Source organism: Brachypodium distachyon, chromosome 1 (assembly GCF_000005505.3).
Source record: "Brachypodium distachyon strain Bd21 chromosome 1, Brachypodium_distachyon_v3.0, whole genome shotgun sequence".
NCBI classification, from domain to species: Eukaryota; Viridiplantae; Streptophyta; class Magnoliopsida; order Poales; family Poaceae; genus Brachypodium; species Brachypodium distachyon.
Genome location: NC_016131.3, coordinates 6,707,997 through 6,727,637, shown reverse-complemented (window position 1 = coordinate 6,727,637; position 19,641 = coordinate 6,707,997). Strand labels below are relative to the sequence as shown.

The following is a 19,641-nucleotide window of genomic DNA, read 5'->3' as shown; positions in this document are numbered from 1 at the left end:
AGATGCTTCGTGAGGAAGAGCTTCATGCGATCTCATGAAAAGGACTGGACAATCCACTTATACTTCAACACTCACTTCTCCTCACGTGTGGCTCCCTCAGGTCTAAACGTGAGAGCTTCATGCGATCTCATGAAAAGGGCTGGACAATCCACTTATACTTCAACACTCACTTCTCCTCACGTGTGGCTCCCTCAGGTCTAAACGTGGACCGAAAATGGTCTGCAATTTATTCGTGCCAGCCGGGTCTCGAACTCAAGACCTCTTGGCTCTGATACCATGAAATTTTTTATGTGCTAGCCAACACAACCAAACGACCGATCTTAAGAAAATGGTTGAACAATCGACTTGTACTTCAATAGTGAACATTCATGCAAGATCAGCAAAGGGTTAGACAATCGACTTGTACTTCAATAGTGAACATCCATACCATGCAAGATCAGCAACCCAGCGTGGCCCCCAGCCTATCTTCTCCTTCTCGTTTCAACCGGCAACCGCCATCCATTTTTTCCACAGCTTGACACGGTTCCACCTCAGACCAAATCGATGGGACGTCTATGGGCTAATTCGGTTAATTCGGTTATGACCAACCCGGTGTGGATCGACGGGGATGGGTGAAATTTTATTTAGATATACAATACCCCAAAATTCATTTGAAAAGAACAGCTAGGAAGCTAGCGGTAACAAGCCGTTGGTATTCCAGGATGTAGTTCGTCTCCTGAAAAATCCTTGGAAAGTTGCCTTTCGCTTTTCCTGAGGACGAACGGAAAATTGCCTGGCAAGTGACAATAACGAGAGCCTAAAATCTATCGAGCAGAGAGCAGCAGGACACACACAAGTGATTTAGCTCAGCTCGATCACATACATTCCCCATTTTGCCTCCAGTACTACAATAACCCGAGCATGATACACAACATGCTATGTATAAAACAAGCTTTTCCGCGAGTTGGCTATACAGATCTCAATGTGAAATCTGGAACGGCCGATTCACATTATTTCCCCGTGAACTTCAGGTCAGCATGCACTTGACGGTGAAGTCGGCACCTGTGCCGAGCAAATATCAGCACCGTTGTTGTCAGTTGCCGGATCAGTTTGCAGCTCGCACATAAGCCTCGCCGCTCCTGCCAGAGAGGCGTGCAACTCGTCATGCATATTTGATCTCTGGAAGGTAAACGTAGCACCGTTTATACATGGATTAGACCGTTGTATTGCCTTATCCTCGAGTATTTGTTTGACAGCCTGCAACCAATGGAAACAAATGAATGTCAAGGTTTGAATAACTGAATCGGAAATCATCAAACCTAAGTCAAATCGCGGACAATATTGAGTCATATGACCCTTCTCATAATATAGGTTTGAACTCAACCTGTCAAAAATGTTGCTCAAGTTTTGGCACTAACTTTACTGCTATAGTTGGAATCAATGAAGGAAAATGAACTACTCCAACTGGTTGCTGGTTTCCATGGTTTGAGTTGAACACTTGAAACTGTTTTTTGGAGACCCCTAGATGACGACAACAGTTTTATTTTGGATGAACCCCAGATAAGGCTTTTACTGCCAGACCAAATATTATCTCACTCGGATATATCATATATTCCTTAAATGGTTAAACTTTATTTTAAAGAGTAACTATACACTATATAAGTACATAACTGCTGTCCTGCCACCCAGCACACCATTCTCCAGTATATGCCTATTGGGAGGAACACCTAGTATGGAATCTGTCCTTTAGGTGCAATCAATGCACTCTACCCAGATGAGCATCCAAAATGTCCACTAAAAATCGTAAAAATAAATAAATACACAACATAGGCACAATGTTCATCAATTAATAGTAATCTAATTCAAATCTGCGCATCAAGAAACAAAAGTACAAATTCAGCTATTAATAGTATCTAATTTCAAATCCTAATACTCAGATGATCAGAGTTTGTCTTATTTCGATATAAAAATTGAATTTGGATTCGAAATTCTCGTGTCCATGTTGTCAAAGATCAGATATGTTCATGATTTTTTGGACACGTCACATAGTTATGCACCTATCCACGTAAAGGGCAGAATTTATACTAGTTGCTCCCCGTCACAACACCTAACACCAGACACATCGACTGTGAAAGTGTGAAGTACAAACTGATACCAAGTATTGCTTGGTCAACTTGTAGTGTACTAAGTTTTAGCAAGTTCGTGCAATATTAGAAAAGAAGTATCGCTCAGGATTCACAACCTTGAGGGAAAGTTTCGCTATGTAGATCACAATTATAAGGTACCATTAGGAAAGCGGTATTGGCACTCTGCCACTGTTAACATAATACAAAAGGCAAAAATCATGCTGAACTGCACGAATTGAACATTCATGAAGAAAAAGAGATAGGATCATAAGCCAAGCAGTAGATAACTAAGGTCTGAGATTTTTGTAGGATTGAACATATTTACCTTGTTAACAGTTCATTCCCTGAAAATTCCACAAAACATCATTTACTCAATTCAGCCACTGGATTGTTTTATTCATCTTTATTTTTATCTTTACTCGTATGCTGGAGTTGGTGAGACGCGATTTATCCACAACTCCGCAACTCCCACGTATCTTTCTCAACTTGCTAAATTTCTTTATCTGTAGTGAAGTACGAGTATGTAGCTAGCCTCTGTAATATGACACTCTCCCATTATTTCCCTTTTTGGGGACTATTAAAACCCATTTCCCCCATGTAAAATGTTCACCATGAGCCATATTGCAGTACTTCCACAATCCACTCCTAATAACTAACCAACAGTGATTCCTTTTGGATAACGATCTCTTTGTACAAATAAAGCATTGGTATTCATGTGTGCCTTGGAAATGGAGGAGTTTGTAGAATGTCATGGCTAAATATGTCAATTGTCTTGTTTCTTTCTTTACCTTGTGGTGCTTATACAGAGCTGGGCACAATATATTTAGGCCAGAAGCGAGAACATCTTTGAGAGAATGATATTGAAATTCCGAAATTACCCCTGTCTCCCATCTCCTCCCAGGGATGGTGGCGCGCCCATGCATCCACCCTACCGCAGCGCCTGCGCTGATGCTGGATCCTTCCTGCCGCTCTCCTTCCTTTTCCATGAGCCCATGCCTTCCCCTGCTTGGCCAACACCCGTGCAGTTCCCCCGCACCTTATATTATTTGTGTGATTGTTCAGCATGGTTTTAATTTGACCTAAGCGGGTCGGAAAGAGAAAATGGTAGAAGCATTGCCAACTCATTAGCTGGTTCTTTGCTTAACATGGTTCGGGAAGACATATGCTTCAGAGCTAGTAAACTATCATTAGCTAGCTGGAGATTTACTTTCCCATTGTACATGTGAATTTGTCAGTTGTTTCTCCATGCTGCAAAGCTCCAAGGCTTCTTTTGCAGCAAGAGATTGTGGATAACAAATATGCAGACAATCATCATCATCAAAATATGCTGCGAGAGTAGAGCATACAAGGGATTGAGTATGACTGTATGATCACATGGGTGTATACATAAAAAGCCTTTGAACTTTTTGGTCATTTCGCAATTTAACACCATGGATGTAATCACCTTTCCGGGAACAATATGGACCACCCGGCTCAACAGCAGGTGTCCAACACTCCAATTTGACCTAGATCGCATTTTGGTCATTTCGCATGAGGGAAAAGGTGTTAAAATGTAAAAAGGTGAGCTAATGGGGAAAAGGCAATATCATAATGGTATAGAATCAATTTCCCTTTTCTTCAGACAACTAGAATCGACTTCAGTGATTTGAGTGTTATTTATTAGAGCACCATTCCTTTGAATTTTTTATGTCCCCTTGCAGTCTTGTCTCCGATGGATGCATTCAGTCAGCTCTTCTTCAGTGCAACAACTGCCCTATATGGGTTGAGCTCTTACAAAGTTACAACGATGTACAATTTTTCTCAGATCCAGTTTAGGTTTGAACCAGATCGTTTATACCACGATGATCAGGCGTCTCAAATTTTGCAGGCTTCATAACAACCAACTACTGCTCCACATCCTAGTGCTATTGATGAAAATGCATGTATACATTCAGGCACTTGTATGTGGTGCCTTGTTAGTTGCGGAAGCTGTCATTTTGCCTTCTCTAATCAGAAGAAGAGAACTTCCCTAATCAACAGATCGATTATTCTAAACTGAGAACTGATAAACTAGTTCCGTGAGTGCAAACCTGCAACATCTTGGGATGGAAGGTGGGCACGCCAACTTGGGAGACAGCAGCTGCGCCGAAGAAGTTGCCAAGCAGCGCGGCGTCTGTAGCTGACAGGCCCCAAAGCAGCCCAACGGCGAAACCCGCGAGGTAGCTGTCTCCGGCGCCGGTGGGGTCCACCTGGACGGCGGGGAAGGGAGCCACGCGTGCCTCCCCACCTTCCCAGTACAGCCGACACCCGTCCCTCCCCTCTGTCACGATCACGCAGCAGCGCCGCCTCGCCGTCTCCACCCCTACGTACGGCGCCTCCTCCGACGACGCCTTGAGGAACGCTACTCGCTGCAGAAGCCGAGCATACGGCGTGCCCTCCAGCGCCATGTGGCGAACGGCAGCGCCGCCGCCGCCGCCGTCGGCGTCGAAGGCCCGGATCAGCGCCTGCGCGTCCACGAGCACCGCGCGGCAAAGCCGGATCATGCGCTCGAGCGTCTCCGGCAGCACCTCCCCGGCGACGCCGACAGCGAGGCCGTAGGCGAAACGGCGTTCAGGGAGATCGTCGGGGTAGATCGGGTCGCAGGCGTGGACACGCCTGAGCTGCCGGTCGGGCGCGTGCGCGGCCGGTGACGCGACGGCGTCGGAGAAGCGGGCATGGAAGGAGGTGGTCGGCGCGGGGCAGAGCAGCGACGGGTGCCGCGCGGGCGCCGGCGCGGAAGCGTAGGCGAAGTCGGGCCCGACCTTGGATACGACGGCGAAGGAAGCCTCCGGGGGCGACGCGGCGTCGAGCACGTTGGAGACGAAGGCCGCCGCCCCGCCGAGCGTCTCTCCCACGACGCGGCCGCCCCGGAGGAGCACGTCGTGGCAGTAGCTCCCCACCACGAGACCCTCAAGCGCGGCGCCCCACTTCGTCTGCTGCTGCTCCGCCTCCTCCTCCCTTTCGGGGTCCGCCGCGGGCGGCATCGCGGCGGCTACGGCAGCAGGAGACGGCGCCATGGTGGGGGAGGTGCGGGAGAAGTGGCGTGCGTGGGGGAGGGGGAGAGGGAGAGGAGGGGCGCGACGGCATGACGCGGGGGAAGGTCGGGAGCGGAGGGGAATAAATGCGCGCGGGTGGTGCGTGATTCCGGGAGGCGACAAGGGGGCTTTACAGATGCCGTGGCGGTGCTCGGGGCAGGTATACACGTGGTGGCGGCGCACGTGTGAGCTGGCGCGGCGGCGGCCGCTGACTCCGCTAGACGGAAGGTTGCAGGGTCTCGGCCCGGCCTCGACAAGATCCTCGTCAACTGCTGTAGCAAAACTCAATTTCAATCCGTCACACTGACATGAGGAATTTTAACGCATTGTCCCGATTTTTAGGCTACTTCACCTTGCGACTTGCAACGCCCGCAGTGGACGCCAAGCGGGGTCGCGCGTCGGAATCATACTATCGTAGTTAGTGGCGACGCAGAGGCTGGCATGAGAATGCGTCGTCGCCTCGAGGAAGCACCGGCAAAAGAGGCAGTAGAGCGTTGGAGCCTTGGAGGCTTTGGCGTGGCTAGGCTCGCGACTTCGCGAGGTGGAAGTCACCCGTGCAACCTACGTCGTACCAGTGCTCCTCACTCACATTGACGTTCTAGAGCGGAAATATCTAGGTGTCCAAGTAAAGTCACAAATATTTTTCACCTACATTTGAAGATGTCAACACTATGTATATCCAAGATAATATCAAAGAAAACGACTTTTACGCGATGTCATGTGCATAATGCTGGTTCAACTTAGGTACCTTGCTTGCTAGCCAGCATGAAAACAACATAAATGATATCTTGAGCAACAAAACAGTAAAAATATGGAACACAACGGTTAGAATGGAGCTGCCACTTAGGGTTGGTTGGTTCCAGGCGAATTCAAAATCAAAGAAATTTGGTGAAGATGACCATACCATGCGGATGCAAGTGGGATCTCTCATGCTTCTAGACCATCATGGACTCGCTAGTTCAAAAGTTTGGCTCCAAATTTTACTTGAGTATATAAAGATTAGCCTGAAGATATGACATATGCGAGATCCCACTTGCATCCCCACCATACCACGGTAGGGATGACACCGTAGTTTTCAGGCCTACCTTTGTCCTTGAGCGAAGATGAACATTTTTTTTTACATTGTTTTTACTAAAAAAAATCAAGTTGAAGCACATGTTTTTCATTACACATTAAAGCAAAAAAATTCCATATACATTGACATGGAAAACTAGCCAAGAAAAAAGAAGTCATGCGTGCGAAAATGTTATGCTAAATCAGCAACACTTATTATGTATCGGAGGGAATACATATGCACATATTGACAAAATATTATTCCCTCCGATACATAATAAGTGTCGCTTGTTTAGTAAAAAGTTGTACTAAATCATTGATACTTATTATGGATCAGAGGGAGTAGTAGCAAAAGAAATTTGGTAAAAAGAACTGAATAGTACCTGACAACTAGAAACTAGAAAACGAGAGAAGCCTTGGCCACTGCACACATAGTTTTTTTTCTGGCTCCCTGTCTCCGGCATCTTACTTGACGTCGTGAGGTATGGGGATCCCGTCTTGATCTCTCGGTTTTCATTGTTTTTAAGATTATGATTTGTGTTCTATTTTTCAGGTTTGTCTCTGGTTTTGTTGCCTTCCATGAAGCATGGCAATGATGGATGCCACAAAAATGGTGCTACATCAAATCAAGAGTAACAAATGTGTCAATTTCCCTGGCTGCGTCGACAACACCACAATTTTGGGATTTTGTTTTCCAGGCTGTATCCTATTTCAATGGTGGGACGGTGCTCTTTTTGACATGAATTTCAGAGATCTTATGAAAGCACATGAGATCTTGCATATCTCTGTAGAGGGTTTCGTGTTCCTAATAACGACTTTTTTTTCGGAACACTGGCCCTCGTGAATCTTGGTCTTGATGGTTTCTCCACGGGGTAAAACGTCAGGTTGGCACTAAACACGACATCGACTTGTGCTGGTAGAAGAAGATGAAGAGTTCCCAAGGACGTAGTTGTTTTCCTTGTTTTTCTTATGCTTTTGTTTAATATTGAGTTGTTTAATGAAATTCTTGGGTTTTTTTGGGGGGGAAACTCAGTAAAAGAAATGCTGTGAAAAAACTCCGTAAAAGAAAGTACGAGTTGCAAAATGTATAATCTAGTCCCCGTAAAAGAAAGGAACTACCGGTTGCATCCGTTCGTTCAGGCTCTCGAATTATGAATACTGCAGGCATAGAACCGTAAAATACCATGAAAGTGAACTTCCCGAAAGAACCCCTCATGTAAGTCATCTTTCCCCACTCCTACAACCTCCGAATCTCCCCGGCGTCCAAGCTCCTCCCGAACCTCGGCGCGAAGCCGCACCCACATGGCGACCACCGGTGGCGCCGCGCCGACGGCAATGGACGAGAAGGCCCGGCGCACGCGCGATCTCCTGGCCAGCTTCTACAACACCGACCCTGCCACAGCCGGCGTTGTCTCCGCGTCTCCGGCGCGGCCCTCCCCCAACGCCGCCTCCGCGTCGCCACTCGAGTCCATCAACTCCATATCCTTCAATCCCGATGTCTACATGAACGTCCTGGTTCGCCCACCTGCTCCCTGCTCGCTCCGTACATGGTCTCTCAGATCCAGCTCTCTTTGTGTCGGTCGGATCTTATGTCCGGGCTTGTTTTGGATAGACTATGAACGGATACGATGAACTGTAATGACTGCTAATTGCTAGGCTTTGGTTAAAATTTACCTGATCGATGCGCATTGCATTAATACATTTTGTCTGGGGAAATTCAACTGGCCCCTGTTGTTCACATACGTACAGCTATAGCTGTATATTTTGTTGAGTAATAGTGCACTCATATACTTCTATACTATTCAACTGATGCATAGGCCAAGTAGTTAACCTGTTGAATTTTGAATGAAGCTTGTACTTATAATTATCCTTAGGAGATGGAGCTCTGGAGAAATGAAATCTGAGCAAATTTGACTTTTTTTTAACAGTATGGACCCCTTAAACTGAATTCTCTTTCATAAATATTTTGTTGAATGATGCATGTGACTGTAGAATGTGTTTCTTTTTTATTAAAAAACTTCAGCTCAATTTATTTAGAAGCTTAATTTCGACTTTGAGATATAGGTACCTGGATGGTGTTCAATTTGACTGCCATGTTACTTATGTACTTTCTGTCTTGTAGCTTAGATTATCATTGGAGTTCCTGTACGAGCTACCATGAACTATATTTGAACTGGTTACCGTTTCCATAGAACTGCTGCATAACTTGCAATTTTCAGGAACCAGAGTTTAGCTTACTGTGAATGGGTTTCCACGAAAGACTAAATAGTTTCGAGTGTTTTATGAACTTATTCTGCTATTGCTAGTGATTGTTGACTATTAAAACAGGGCAGAAGGATACATGAAACCATAGTTTAGCTTGGTAGTTTCGAATTTAAGAGGATAGCTCTGACTTTCTTAACTTCCTTGTGTTTTTTAGGTGCAACAATCAAATCTGGAAGGACTTCTACAGGGGCATGTGAAGATGGCTGCTGAGATCAAGAACCTGGACACAGACTTACAGATGCTAGTATATGAGAATTATAACAAGTTTATAAGTGCAACTGACACTATAAAAAGGTGATTCCATTTCCTTCTCTGTGGCAGCTCACTGTTCCTCCTTCCTTCTTTTAGTGAGTTTGAGGTTCTAGTGCCATTATGTGCTATAATTGTAATGTGCATCTCTATGTACCTGCTTTTTTTTTCCTGCAGGATGAAGACTAACATTGTTGGTATGGAGACAAGCATGGAGCAACTACTTGCAAAGGTTTCCATTGTGATATTATTAATGTATTTTTTACTCCTTTGGACAAATTGAATAAATCTGCCTTTGTTTTTTTTGTCAGATAACATCAGTGCAGTCAAGAAGTGACACAGTGAATACATCTCTTTTCAACAAAAGGGAAAACATAGAGAAATTACACCGCACACGCAACCTCCTTCGAAAAGTTCAAGTAAATCCTGTTCTCTTGTACTATTGTTCTCACGGATTGATCATATATGCAGAACAGTTTGTGTTGTTGTCCTCAATAAACAATGATCTATACAGACAAGTTATGCTATGTGGATTCCAGTAATTGCAATTTAATTAAAGCTAATGGCATGCCATTGCTTTCCATTGCACGCCCATGCTATGGTGGTCCAATTAACTTATGTTACTATGTATGTGGTCGGTTTGTTTAGAAACCGAACGTGGCATTAGTGGCATACAATTCAAGGTAATAATAAAGTAAAAGTTGTGTCTTATGCATGAAGCAAGGACTACAAAGCACATGAGGTTGTTGCGCATGTTGTATAGCTTATTCCATTTGGGAATTGGCCGTTAGGTCCCCTCTACCATCATCTCATCCTGAGATCACATTACCTTACATGACATAGAAACTGTGTGCGCTTGACCACCATGAGTTTTTGTTCTGGCTGCTTGAAAGACACGCCATGAAGATGTTTGTTCTGTACTGTTCTTTCAAATATTTTCTCTGTGTAGCTGTTTTTAATATTCTATTCAAAGTATTAGCACTACTAGTGAGTTCTAAGTGCGGAAGATACGTTGAGACCAAACAAACTTTTGATAATATTAATTTCCATAAATTTTGTTGCAGTTCATATATGATCTGCCAACTCGGCTTAACAAATGCATCAAGGCAGAAGCATATGCGGATGCTGTCAGATTTTTTACCGGAGCAAAACCTATTTTCGAGGTTTAGTTTGAGCTATCTCCTCTTGTTAGAAACTTTTTTGAACTCCTATTTAGCATCATCTTCATTTTTCCGCCCTCTATGATAGGCCTATGGTGATTCATCCTTTCAAGACTGTAAAAAGTCATCTGAGGAGGCAATGGACTTAGTTATACAACACCTTCAGGTAATTCTCTGCATTTAGGCTCAGATTTGTGTGGAAGAGCTTCATGTTAATCTTTACAATGATAATCTAAAATTTTAGTCTCCATGGGGCTTTCCCCTTGCCACAGGGTATACTTACTTTTGATTAATTCAATAGTAGTGTTATCCTTATTGTATCATAATGTTTACTACTGTTACTCTGTACTTATTTCCTTTAAATTGCAGGCAAAGTTGTACTCAGATTCTGAACCTATTGAAGCAAGAGCAGAAGCTGTGGTGCTTCTTAAACAACTTAACTTTCCCGTATGTTATTTTTCTATCTGGTCATTCTTTCCAAATCAGTTTTTGTTTCATGCAGTTCTCAGTTTGCCATGCATTATTAGTTGCTATTTCTGTTACTGAAAAAAAAGTGCAGCATTTGATCAACATAGTCCACATCGTTCTAGAAATGCACTGCAAAAAGATAATCTTAATAGGGATGGCTATGGTGCAAACTCTTTTTTCCTAGAAAAGGCTAATAATTTTTGCTCCTCCGCCTTCCTTATGTCTCCACACCCCTGACTTGTAGGATAAGTACTGGATGGTGAGTAAAGTGCCTAAAATACACACATGTACCCTACTCAGTGATCACTACTTTGTCCACACACAATTTGTTCCTACTAGTTTGTGCTCTCTTAATGATCAACATGTAACCCTCATGCATGAACTTCTCTAATGTATGCAATGAAACTGCAAAACAAGCAAAGACGAACATGGGCAAGATATTAATAATCTGGGATGCATAGAATGGTGAACTGGCTAGTGATCATAATGGCAGTTTACACACACAAGAACCCTATCAAATAGCCTGGTGAATTTTCATACTCTACGATTGTTGGTACTTTTTTTGACCAAGAAACAGTAGGAGAGGCTCCTACTGTGATATATTAAAACTCAACAAAGGTTACATATGCACAAGCTGTAGGCCTGTTTGGCACTTGGGAACAACTCCCATCTTGGCTCCAGTAATAGGCTAGGTTTTCCTCCCAGCTGTCCGTACACCAGAGAGGCATTGCTGCCGCTGCATAGAAGTTCATTGCCACATCCTGACATCCTGAGGTGGTGTTGCTTCTGAGGGAGCTACATATGTCGCAGCAAGTTGGAGTACTGCTGCTGTCACTCAGGCCCTTGCCGCTGCTGGAGCGCAGTTGCCACCATTAGTCATGACTGCACAGCCGCAGCCATGTATAGCGCATTAGCCAACATGATGGCATTCCCATTGCTCCTTGAAGAGCCCCTGCTTGTTTAGATGGGAGGGACAACCATCACCTGCTTTCCAGCACTATAGTCGAGAACGAGGCTTCTGTCACCGCACAATGGAGGGGTTTCACCGCCATCGAGCGAGAAGGCTGTGCAGTCCATGGCTTTGCAGACCGCACTGCCTCCGTAGACGACTTGGAAGCCGTCACTGGCTCACTGCTGAAGGGAAGTGCACCGTTGGTTATGCTCGGCACGATGTCATCGCCTGCAGTGCTGTTGGCAAGAGCAGCATCGCTGCTGTCCCACAGGTTGGTGTTGCCGCCATGGCAGCTGTGCACGACAGCTGTCTCAGGGGGATTGGGTGGCCCCTCTACCCTCCAGTGCTTCGGTTGCCGCAACTGATCCAGTCGCTCGACGATGGCCTGGAGCCTCAGCACTATGGTCAAGACACCCAATCTATCTGTAGGGATTGGTCATTTTGCGACAGGATAAAAAACCCTGCCGCTGGCCATGAATGGCAGAGCAGCAGTTAGCTCTGTTACCAAATTGGAACAATCTTGGATCATTCCAGGATAACTTGGCTAAACTACTCTAAGAAACACAAATAAACTCTTAATTCATCGCTTGATTGATAACGGGCACAGGTCCTCTCTTATATAGGGAGATATATAACTTGGATCTCGAGTAACTAATCCTATCTTTCCTAACTACCATGATCTGCAGAGCATTTGTATCTGTTCATAAAGTATACAAATAATAATTGTGACTAATCATGTGTTATGGTGTGCATATTGGAATAGTCAGAGCTTGTGCTCATATGATGCTGATAAAATGCTATCACTGTTTGCATATGCCGCCCTTTGCTCTGTAAATCCCATCTGCCTAATTTATTTTGTACCTTTGAACAGGTGGACAACCTAAAATCAAATCTACTCGAGAAGCTTGAAGATTGCCTTTTAAATCTCCAGAATGAGCCCACACAGGTATATATGAGAAATAAACAACTTCCATTTTATTTCGGTTGCAAATTCTGTAAACTGGCTTGATTATGTTGTGATTTTCATGTGCAACAAATCATCTAATATTGTCCACACCATACAATCTAGTCTATTTGTAGCTCTCACTTTACAGTCCTCTTTGCCTATTCCTATATTGGTAAACCATCTAATACTCTATTGAATGTGTTTTCCTAGGCTTCAATTGGTGATATTTCAAAGACATTTCGTGCTTATCTCATAATATTTCCTGATTCAGAAAGACGTCTTATTGAACTTGCACTGGCTTTGTTCACAAAGTAAGCATCACTCATACTTTATGCAGTTTTACTATTGACCATCATCTATTTTTGGATCATGAATGTCTGCTCGGTCAAAATAGGCGGTGTCAGATGAACTGAAACTAGCCTTTCAATGAGGCTTTCTTTGTGGTGTTTGCTTCTTGTTTTGTATTCCATTAAAGATTCAACCCACATTTGCCTTACTTGGTCTTATTTTGCATGAAGCCGTTATGGCACAGTCAGAGAGGCTCTGAAGGAAAGAATTCCATCAACAGATTTGTTGGCAATGCTAAGTAAGTGCTTTATCTATGTTATAGTACCATCATAATTGCATTTCCAATATATTGAGAACAACGGTGTAAACCTCTTTGGGCAAACACCAGTCTGCGCCCTCCAATTCACTATACTGTCTCCGGCCTCAGGAGTATCCGTTTCAAAATATCCGTCCGTCGAAAAAAAATCAAAGTGTGGTTATTGCTATATTTTCCAATCTCTGCCCTTATTATATGCTTTGGAAGAGGTTGGTGGTTGTAGTCTGTCAATTGATAGGGGTATGCACGGTAATTTCTCATTAGCCCTCTCTTAGGTTTTGTACTTCATTGATCTGTGCGCATGACAGGCTGAGAATAGATATAGTGAAACAGCCAAGGGGACTATTCCTTTGTTTTTCTGGCAAAGTCACAAATAGTAGTGTTCCTTTTAGATCTCTTTGTCAATAGTCATGATACAAAGGGCATTTTGCACAAAATACCTAGTGATTTGCTTCTAAATCATGATGCAAAGTAAGTTTTACCCAAGCATTTTTTAACAATTTACTTTGTCTCCATCTTACATTGTACCATGTGCAATGGAAGATTGCAAAGCAGTGGACCTAAATTCGGGGTCAAGTTTGGTTAAGTTTTGAAGAAAATAACTATTCAAGTTTGAATTGATATCAATTAAATTCAGTATCCAACTCCTAGCTCGAGAAAACCCACATGTTTCATCTGTTATCAGAACCTTAATGTCAGTATTGTTATTATTGAAAGTGTTGGTGGCGTTTTTACCTTTAATGACCATGCATATTAAGTTTATTTAACAGGCATATTAAGTTGATATTACTGTGTTTTTTTTAATATCATTGCATTTCTTTTGACTTATGGTGATCGCAGGAGCCTTGTGGGAGGATGCAACTGCCATTGACGAAGTTATACCAGAGGCTGCACTACCAGCTTTTTCTTTGGAGGTTTGATCTGCTCCTTGCAACAGTTCCATTCACGTTTCAAATTATAATGTACCTGTTAAGACCAAAATTATCTGTTTTGCTGTGTGTTTGACCAAATTGATACTATCATTTCATGGTATACCTTTTTTTCTTGACCAAGTTAATTTGTTTTTCCTAGAATCAAGTAGAGTGCATGGCTAAATATGCATACTTTTCACCATTTGTTAGTTTTATGTTGGTCCTTCCTGACTGTTTCTTCCCTCAAAATACTTGTTGAAACCATACTGTTTTTTCTGACTGGTTTGTTGTTATGTGTTACGACTTACCTCAAAGGGAATAGAGTGTTGGTGGAGGCAGAACATGCTAGCACCTAACTCTTTCCCTGCACAGGCCTGCCAATTGATGTGTTAGGTTTAGCTTTGGCGAATGGATTAACTTCCCATTTGATAGTCCTAATTACCCACCATCTTTTGTGATGGACTGGAAACAGAAGCTTGGCCAGTATGCACTGGCTTCCCTTCTCAGGTCTTACGTTGCTGGTAGTATTGAGGGCTATTCAAGGACTGGTTGCTAAGGGTGCATCATATTTGAGATATTTTGACAACTCGTGTGATTTCACAAATGAGCTAATAGTTGTTTGCTAAGATATGCTAATTTTCTTTCTTCCCTTGTAAGTTCCTTTTTAGGGGATAAACTGAATATTATTCAATTCCAAGGTTTTAAATAGCTAGTATAACTATTTTTTAACCCCAAACACTAACCAATGGGCCAATGTTGTGCTATACTAGCGACTAGCGCTACAGCTCCAGATAGCTCTAATATTTGCCATATCTTGTAGCTAGATAGCTCCGCTACTCCATTATAAGATTACATTGAGAAAACATAACAAGAGACTTCATCTTTTTCTCTTTCTATACTCCAACACCATATTTCTTAGTCATGAGGTACTTGATGTGATAAAAACTGTGCAATAGTTATTTATTTCAATTTGTTAATATGTTTGTAGTCTATAATTGGCTCGTAAGACTTATCTCATATGCATTTTTATTATGCCCTCCTTTTCACAAAGGTTGGCGTATTTGGTTTCGTTAAGGCAAGGCTTTGACCAAGAATTACTTTATTAACATGTGTTTTCAAGAAATTTATATCAATAGATTCTTCTTCAAAATTTCTTTGGTTTCCTATCATATAAACTACATATTAATAAAGCTATTATTGATCAAAGTCTTGTCTTAACGAAACCAAATACGCCAACCTTTGTGAAAAGGAGGGAGTATTGTTTTATATTATTACGATGTTAAAACGCCATTGGCGATAGTTTTTCAGGGACCTTGTGGTTAAGCTGTGGGAACCGCGATTTAAAACCTTTCCAATTCCCTTCTGTAGTTTCTTATTTGGGACATGCAAGTCTACCAAGATGTCTATATTTCTCGATTCTGATTTAACATGTAACAATACTTTGCTATGTCAGACTACTCGAGACATTATTAAGCAACACATAGCAACTGCCTTTCTCCATCTTCAAACTGAAATATCAGGTTTTCCCTCCCACCTCAGTTTGTCTTCATTTGTAATTTCATTTAGAACCAATTGTGCCCTTGGATTACTGTTTAGATTTCTTTTGGCAGTAACTATCCCTTTTAGTTTGTAATAGCACAGATGTATTTGGAATGTAAAAGTATGTACTAGAAAAACTTACTTAATATATCGGGCATGGCTGAGCAGATGTGCTGGTCAGAACACACTCGACATCAAACGAGACATTTGAAGAATCACTGCAAAGTGGCATGGAGAAAAGCAAGATTAAAGTATCCCAAGGGTGTATAGATCTCCTGCAGGTATATTTGGAAGCATTAAAAAGCATGTGACTATGTCAAATAACGTAAAATAGTTATACACAAATACTAATTTGCTTGTGTTTGTGTTAGAGCATCCTTATATAGCTGTACTCCATTTCAATATTCTCATTTTGACTATGTTGCTTTTAGGAATTTCATCATCTTATAGATGGCAATGCAGAGTTGCTTGTAAAGCTGAGAGATTTGATTATTGATTGGGTACAAGAAGGTTTTCAAGATTTCTTTCAGAAACTTGATGGGCATTTTCATCTGCTTTCTGGGAGAAGCAAGAGTTTCTCTCAAGAGTCAAGTACTATGGATCCTGTGCAAATCGATAAGGTTCCAGCCGTGCTGGTTCTTATGCTTGCACAGCTTTGTGTTTTCATAGAACAAACAACAATTCCTAAAGTGACAGAGGTATACCTTTTCACTTGTTGACAGCCCAGTTTCTTACATTTCGGAAATCGGACTCAACTGAATGTGTGATGAATGATCCTGAAGTTTGTTAATTGTTACCCTTTTAGGATTTGGCTGCTTCTTTTTCTGGAGGTGGCACACATAGCTATGAATATGGACCACCTTTTGTACCTGGGGAGATATGTCGACTATATCGTTCATCTGGGGAGAAATTCTTACACCATGTATGCACACATTTTCCGTACTTTTCTTTCCCTTTGATTCTGTTAATTTGAATTGTATGGAGGTATGCATATTGGAAAAGAAGACAGTTTATATTGCTTGGCAGAGTAGGGCTTTTTCTTACTTTTTTGGATTGTTATCTTAGCAAAATGATATGCACTGTTATAATTTATAAAAGAGAAACATGTGATGTTCTGCACTGTTTGTCTGTTCCAAATTTTCTGAGATCTTTTTGACCTATTTTTTACAGCTCTGAAATAAATGTAACTGCATGCAGAATGGTGAGCATGTGAAGCTAGGTTGAAAAATAGTACCACATGCACTAGATGCTAAAGGAACTTAGAAAAGCCTTGTGTAATGAAAATTTGTCAGACGTAATACAGTTGCTTGCTCTAGAATGTTCAACCAATTTCATCCAGTGACCATTTCAGAGTGGCATGTGGTTGAACAATGTTGCATTTTGAGAGAGCATAGTTGGGAGTTTTTATGTAATTCAAGTTTTTGCTATCTGAAAGTGGATGCTTTTTTCTTCACTTCAGAATTACATTTTTTATTTATCTGGCTATAACTAAATATTGTGTTCATGGGATCAGTATATTAATCTGAAGACCCAGAAGATCTCCAAACTTCTTAATAAGCGATTTTCAACACCGGTCTGGGTAAAGGTTAGCATTCCTATTCAACATAAAATATTTTAGTCCATCGCCATTCTGCTATTTCTGTTTTTTTTTTCCTCAAGTTTTTTTACTTCTGTGTGTATTGGACGAAAACAGCACAAGGAACCACGGGAAGTCAACATGTTTGTTGATCTACTTCTCCTAGAGGTTTGTTCAGTTCCTTATCCTATGTCTCTTCCTCACTCCTTCCTCCTCTGTTTCTGATGCTGGCGCACTTATGAATCTACAATTGAGTATGCATTATCATGCAATTTTAGTTGTAGAAGTCTTGAAACTAATGCTTATGTTTCATGCTCACTACTTCATGACTGCCACCAGCATTTCGATAGCATAAGATCGTACTGGTATTCATTTGTCCTTAAAGCCTCTAATACAGTAAACTCTCTTTCTCATCCTGCAGTTCAATGGTGTAGTATCTGAAGTCAAGCAGATATTACCTGGTTTAATTCGGCGACATCGGCATTCTGATAGCACTGGCAGCACCACTTCCTCCAGAAGCAATCCAATGCGAGAAGACATGCTGAACAGATCAAACACACACCGTACTAGAAGTCAATTTTTGGAAAATCATCTAGCAAAGTTATTCGAACAGAAAATGGAAATATTCACCAAAGTTGAATACACACAGGTGGAGATCTGCTTGCATTTTCCTGTTATAACTCATGAAATTTCCTATTTCCCTTTTTATTTATAAAATGTGTAATATCTTCTAGTTTATTTTGGATCCCTTGTTGATTAGAAGTCATTCTCCTTGCTGGTTTAAACATATCGATTTGATCCCATTGATTTTTTTTTTCAATTTGTTCTGGACACTTGCCACCAGAGTTAGGGCAGAGCAATATCTTTTTAACTATCTAGAATGGTCACATGAAAAACATGCGAGCACATATTATTGGAATATTCATAAAAATATACTTTCATAGTTTTGTACTCTTTGAAATACATGATGGCATAAATTAATAGAAAGATTCACACATTAGAGTATGGAACAAAATGTCACTAATTTTTCACAGGAATATGAACTGGTTTTAGAAAGCCAGGCAATGCAAATGCAGAGCGCAGACTTTAGAGAGTATCTTCTGAAAGTGGTCATACAGCATTTTACTGATTGAATTTGCTGATGCTTGTTGCAGCATAAGTGCTACAGTTCAAAATTTTGATTAACTTGCCTGGTGATCAAGTAGAATTTTCTGTCAGTTACATGCACATCGCATATCCATTTTGACAGTAACTTACTGTGTGATGAATAAATTTCAGGAATCTGTAATTTCTACTGTCCTCAAGCTTTGCCTAAAAAGTTTGCAAGAATTTGTCCGGCTTCAGACTTTCAACAGAAGTGGATTTCAGCAGATTCAGCTGGATATGGAATTTCTTAAGAGCTCCCTTAAGGAGTTTATTGATGATGAAGCAGCTATAAGCTTTTTACTTAAAGAGGTCAGATACCACCTAACATGGAATCACTGGTTTCTCTTAGGAACCAATCCATGATAAAATTAGTAGTTATAAATTTTTCCATATCATGCCTGCTAGTCAGTCAGTCTTTATATAAGCACTAGGCATAATCAGCCTCAGACATCGTAGGCTAATAAGTTGACATCCTTTGAGTGAAAAGAAACTATCACATGTTTAGTTTGTTCTTGCGAACCTGTCTCTGGAAGGTATTTGAACATAAATTGTATTCCCCTCCTTTGCAGGTGAACAATGCAGCACATGAGAGATGTCTTGACCCGATACCTCTCGAGACCCCAATATTGGATAAGCTCATAAATGCAAAACTAGCAAAAATCAAAGAACAAAGCCCAAATATGCAGTAGCTATGCACAGATCGGTATCTCTTACTAGCATTCAGTTTCTCCCAATTTTATACACACTATTCAAAGCTATGTGCACATAGTTCTGGGCTTGTAGCATGTCATCATTTGTTGTAATCTGTAAATCTGAGGTCAAAACACTTGAAAAAAATCAACAGTACTGCCTGAAACGTATAATTTTTATAGCTCTCAGCGTCCCCGTCTACACACTTTTCAAGCAATATTCTGCCATTATATTGTCTTGAGTCCTGACTCGAGTTCAGGTGAGTTGTTAGTAACCTAGGGCCAGATGGAGAACTGTTTTCTGGAATTTAATCAAATGGACATTTCAAAGCTGTCCAATGCAGACAGAGGCAATACTATGAGGTTGCATCTCATGGAAAAATTAAGAGGTATGTGTTCCACAAACTTTATCTCGTGCTACTGAGTATGCTATGTTGTTAAATTTGGTAATACATGTCCGAGCTTAATCACATTAGTTTTTCCTTATTGGCAGACTGACTACCTACGATCAAGCACCAAAGGCCCAAGGGCCGTCCTCTCCTTTTTGAGAAGTAGAACTAGTATCTGGATGCAGGCTGGAATTTGCATTCTGATTGTGATTTTCCTTGTACGTACCATTCCATTGCTTACCCTTTGTGTTGAACCATTTGTGTTTCTTTGCTATCTTCAACGATTTTGACCTACATATTCTGTATGGCAAGTAAACAGTGACCAATGTCGATGTGGTTACTGGAGCTCACGCTGGGTTGTTGCAAAGTTTGTCTACCTATGGATAACTGTTAATACTTGTAAGTAGCAAACATTCAAGACATTTGTTGACTCTGTAATGCCATGAATGCTATCCCAAAATTATCATTTCAGTTACACGAACCTGGCTGCTTTCAGAGATAGCTACGAGGAATTGAAATACCCCTTCTCCCCATTT

General features: G+C 41.7%; 2 protein-coding genes across 2 annotated transcripts; one reads left to right on the top strand and one right to left on the bottom strand.

Annotated features, from left to right (window-relative positions):
- Positions 1-672: 672 nt before the first annotated feature.
- On the bottom strand, positions 673-5,444 carry LOC100825462 (inositol 3-kinase). The gene is made up of 2 exons (XM_003559944.4): positions 4,175-5,444; positions 673-1,236 (listed from the first exon to the last, which is right to left on the bottom strand). The coding sequence occupies exons 1-2, from the start codon at positions 5,138-5,140 to the stop codon at positions 1,012-1,014; spliced, it is 1,191 nt and encodes a 396-aa protein (XP_003559992.1). The 5' UTR covers positions 5,141-5,444; the 3' UTR covers positions 673-1,011.
- Positions 5,445-7,414: 1,970 nt separating this feature from the next.
- Positions 7,415-19,580, top strand: LOC100835889 (vacuolar protein sorting-associated protein 51 homolog). The gene is made up of 21 exons (XM_010231986.3): positions 7,415-7,726; positions 8,631-8,770; positions 8,903-8,957; positions 9,037-9,144; positions 9,790-9,888; positions 9,974-10,051; positions 10,255-10,332; positions 12,177-12,251; positions 12,462-12,562; positions 12,770-12,837; positions 13,696-13,769; positions 15,220-15,286; positions 15,474-15,586; positions 15,737-16,003; positions 16,111-16,227; positions 16,819-16,890; positions 16,999-17,049; positions 17,303-17,530; positions 18,160-18,336; positions 18,597-19,105; positions 19,210-19,580. The coding sequence occupies exons 1-20, from the start codon at positions 7,514-7,516 to the stop codon at positions 18,714-18,716; spliced, it is 2,301 nt and encodes a 766-aa protein (XP_010230288.1). The 5' UTR covers positions 7,415-7,513; the 3' UTR covers positions 18,717-19,105; positions 19,210-19,580.
- Positions 19,581-19,641: the final 61 nt, after the last annotated feature.

Coding starts and splice junctions, on each gene's coding strand:
- LOC100835889 (XM_010231986.3), top strand. CDS start 7,514: ATGGCGACCACCGGTGGCGCCGCGCCGACGGCAATGGACGAGAAGGCC. Junction 7,727..8,630: donor ATGTCTACATGAACGTCCTG/GTTCGCCCACCT, acceptor TGTGTTTTTTAG/GTGCAACAATCAAATCTGGA. Junction 8,958..9,036: donor TGGAGCAACTACTTGCAAAG/GTTTCCATTGTG, acceptor TTTTTTTGTCAG/ATAACATCAGTGCAGTCAAG.
- LOC100825462 (XM_003559944.4), bottom strand. CDS start 5,140: ATGGCGCCGTCTCCTGCTGCCGTAGCCGCCGCGATGCCGCCCGCGGCG. Junction 1,237..4,174: donor TCCATCCCAAGATGTTGCAG/GTTTGCACTCAC, acceptor CATTGGTTGCAG/GCTGTCAAACAAATACTCGA.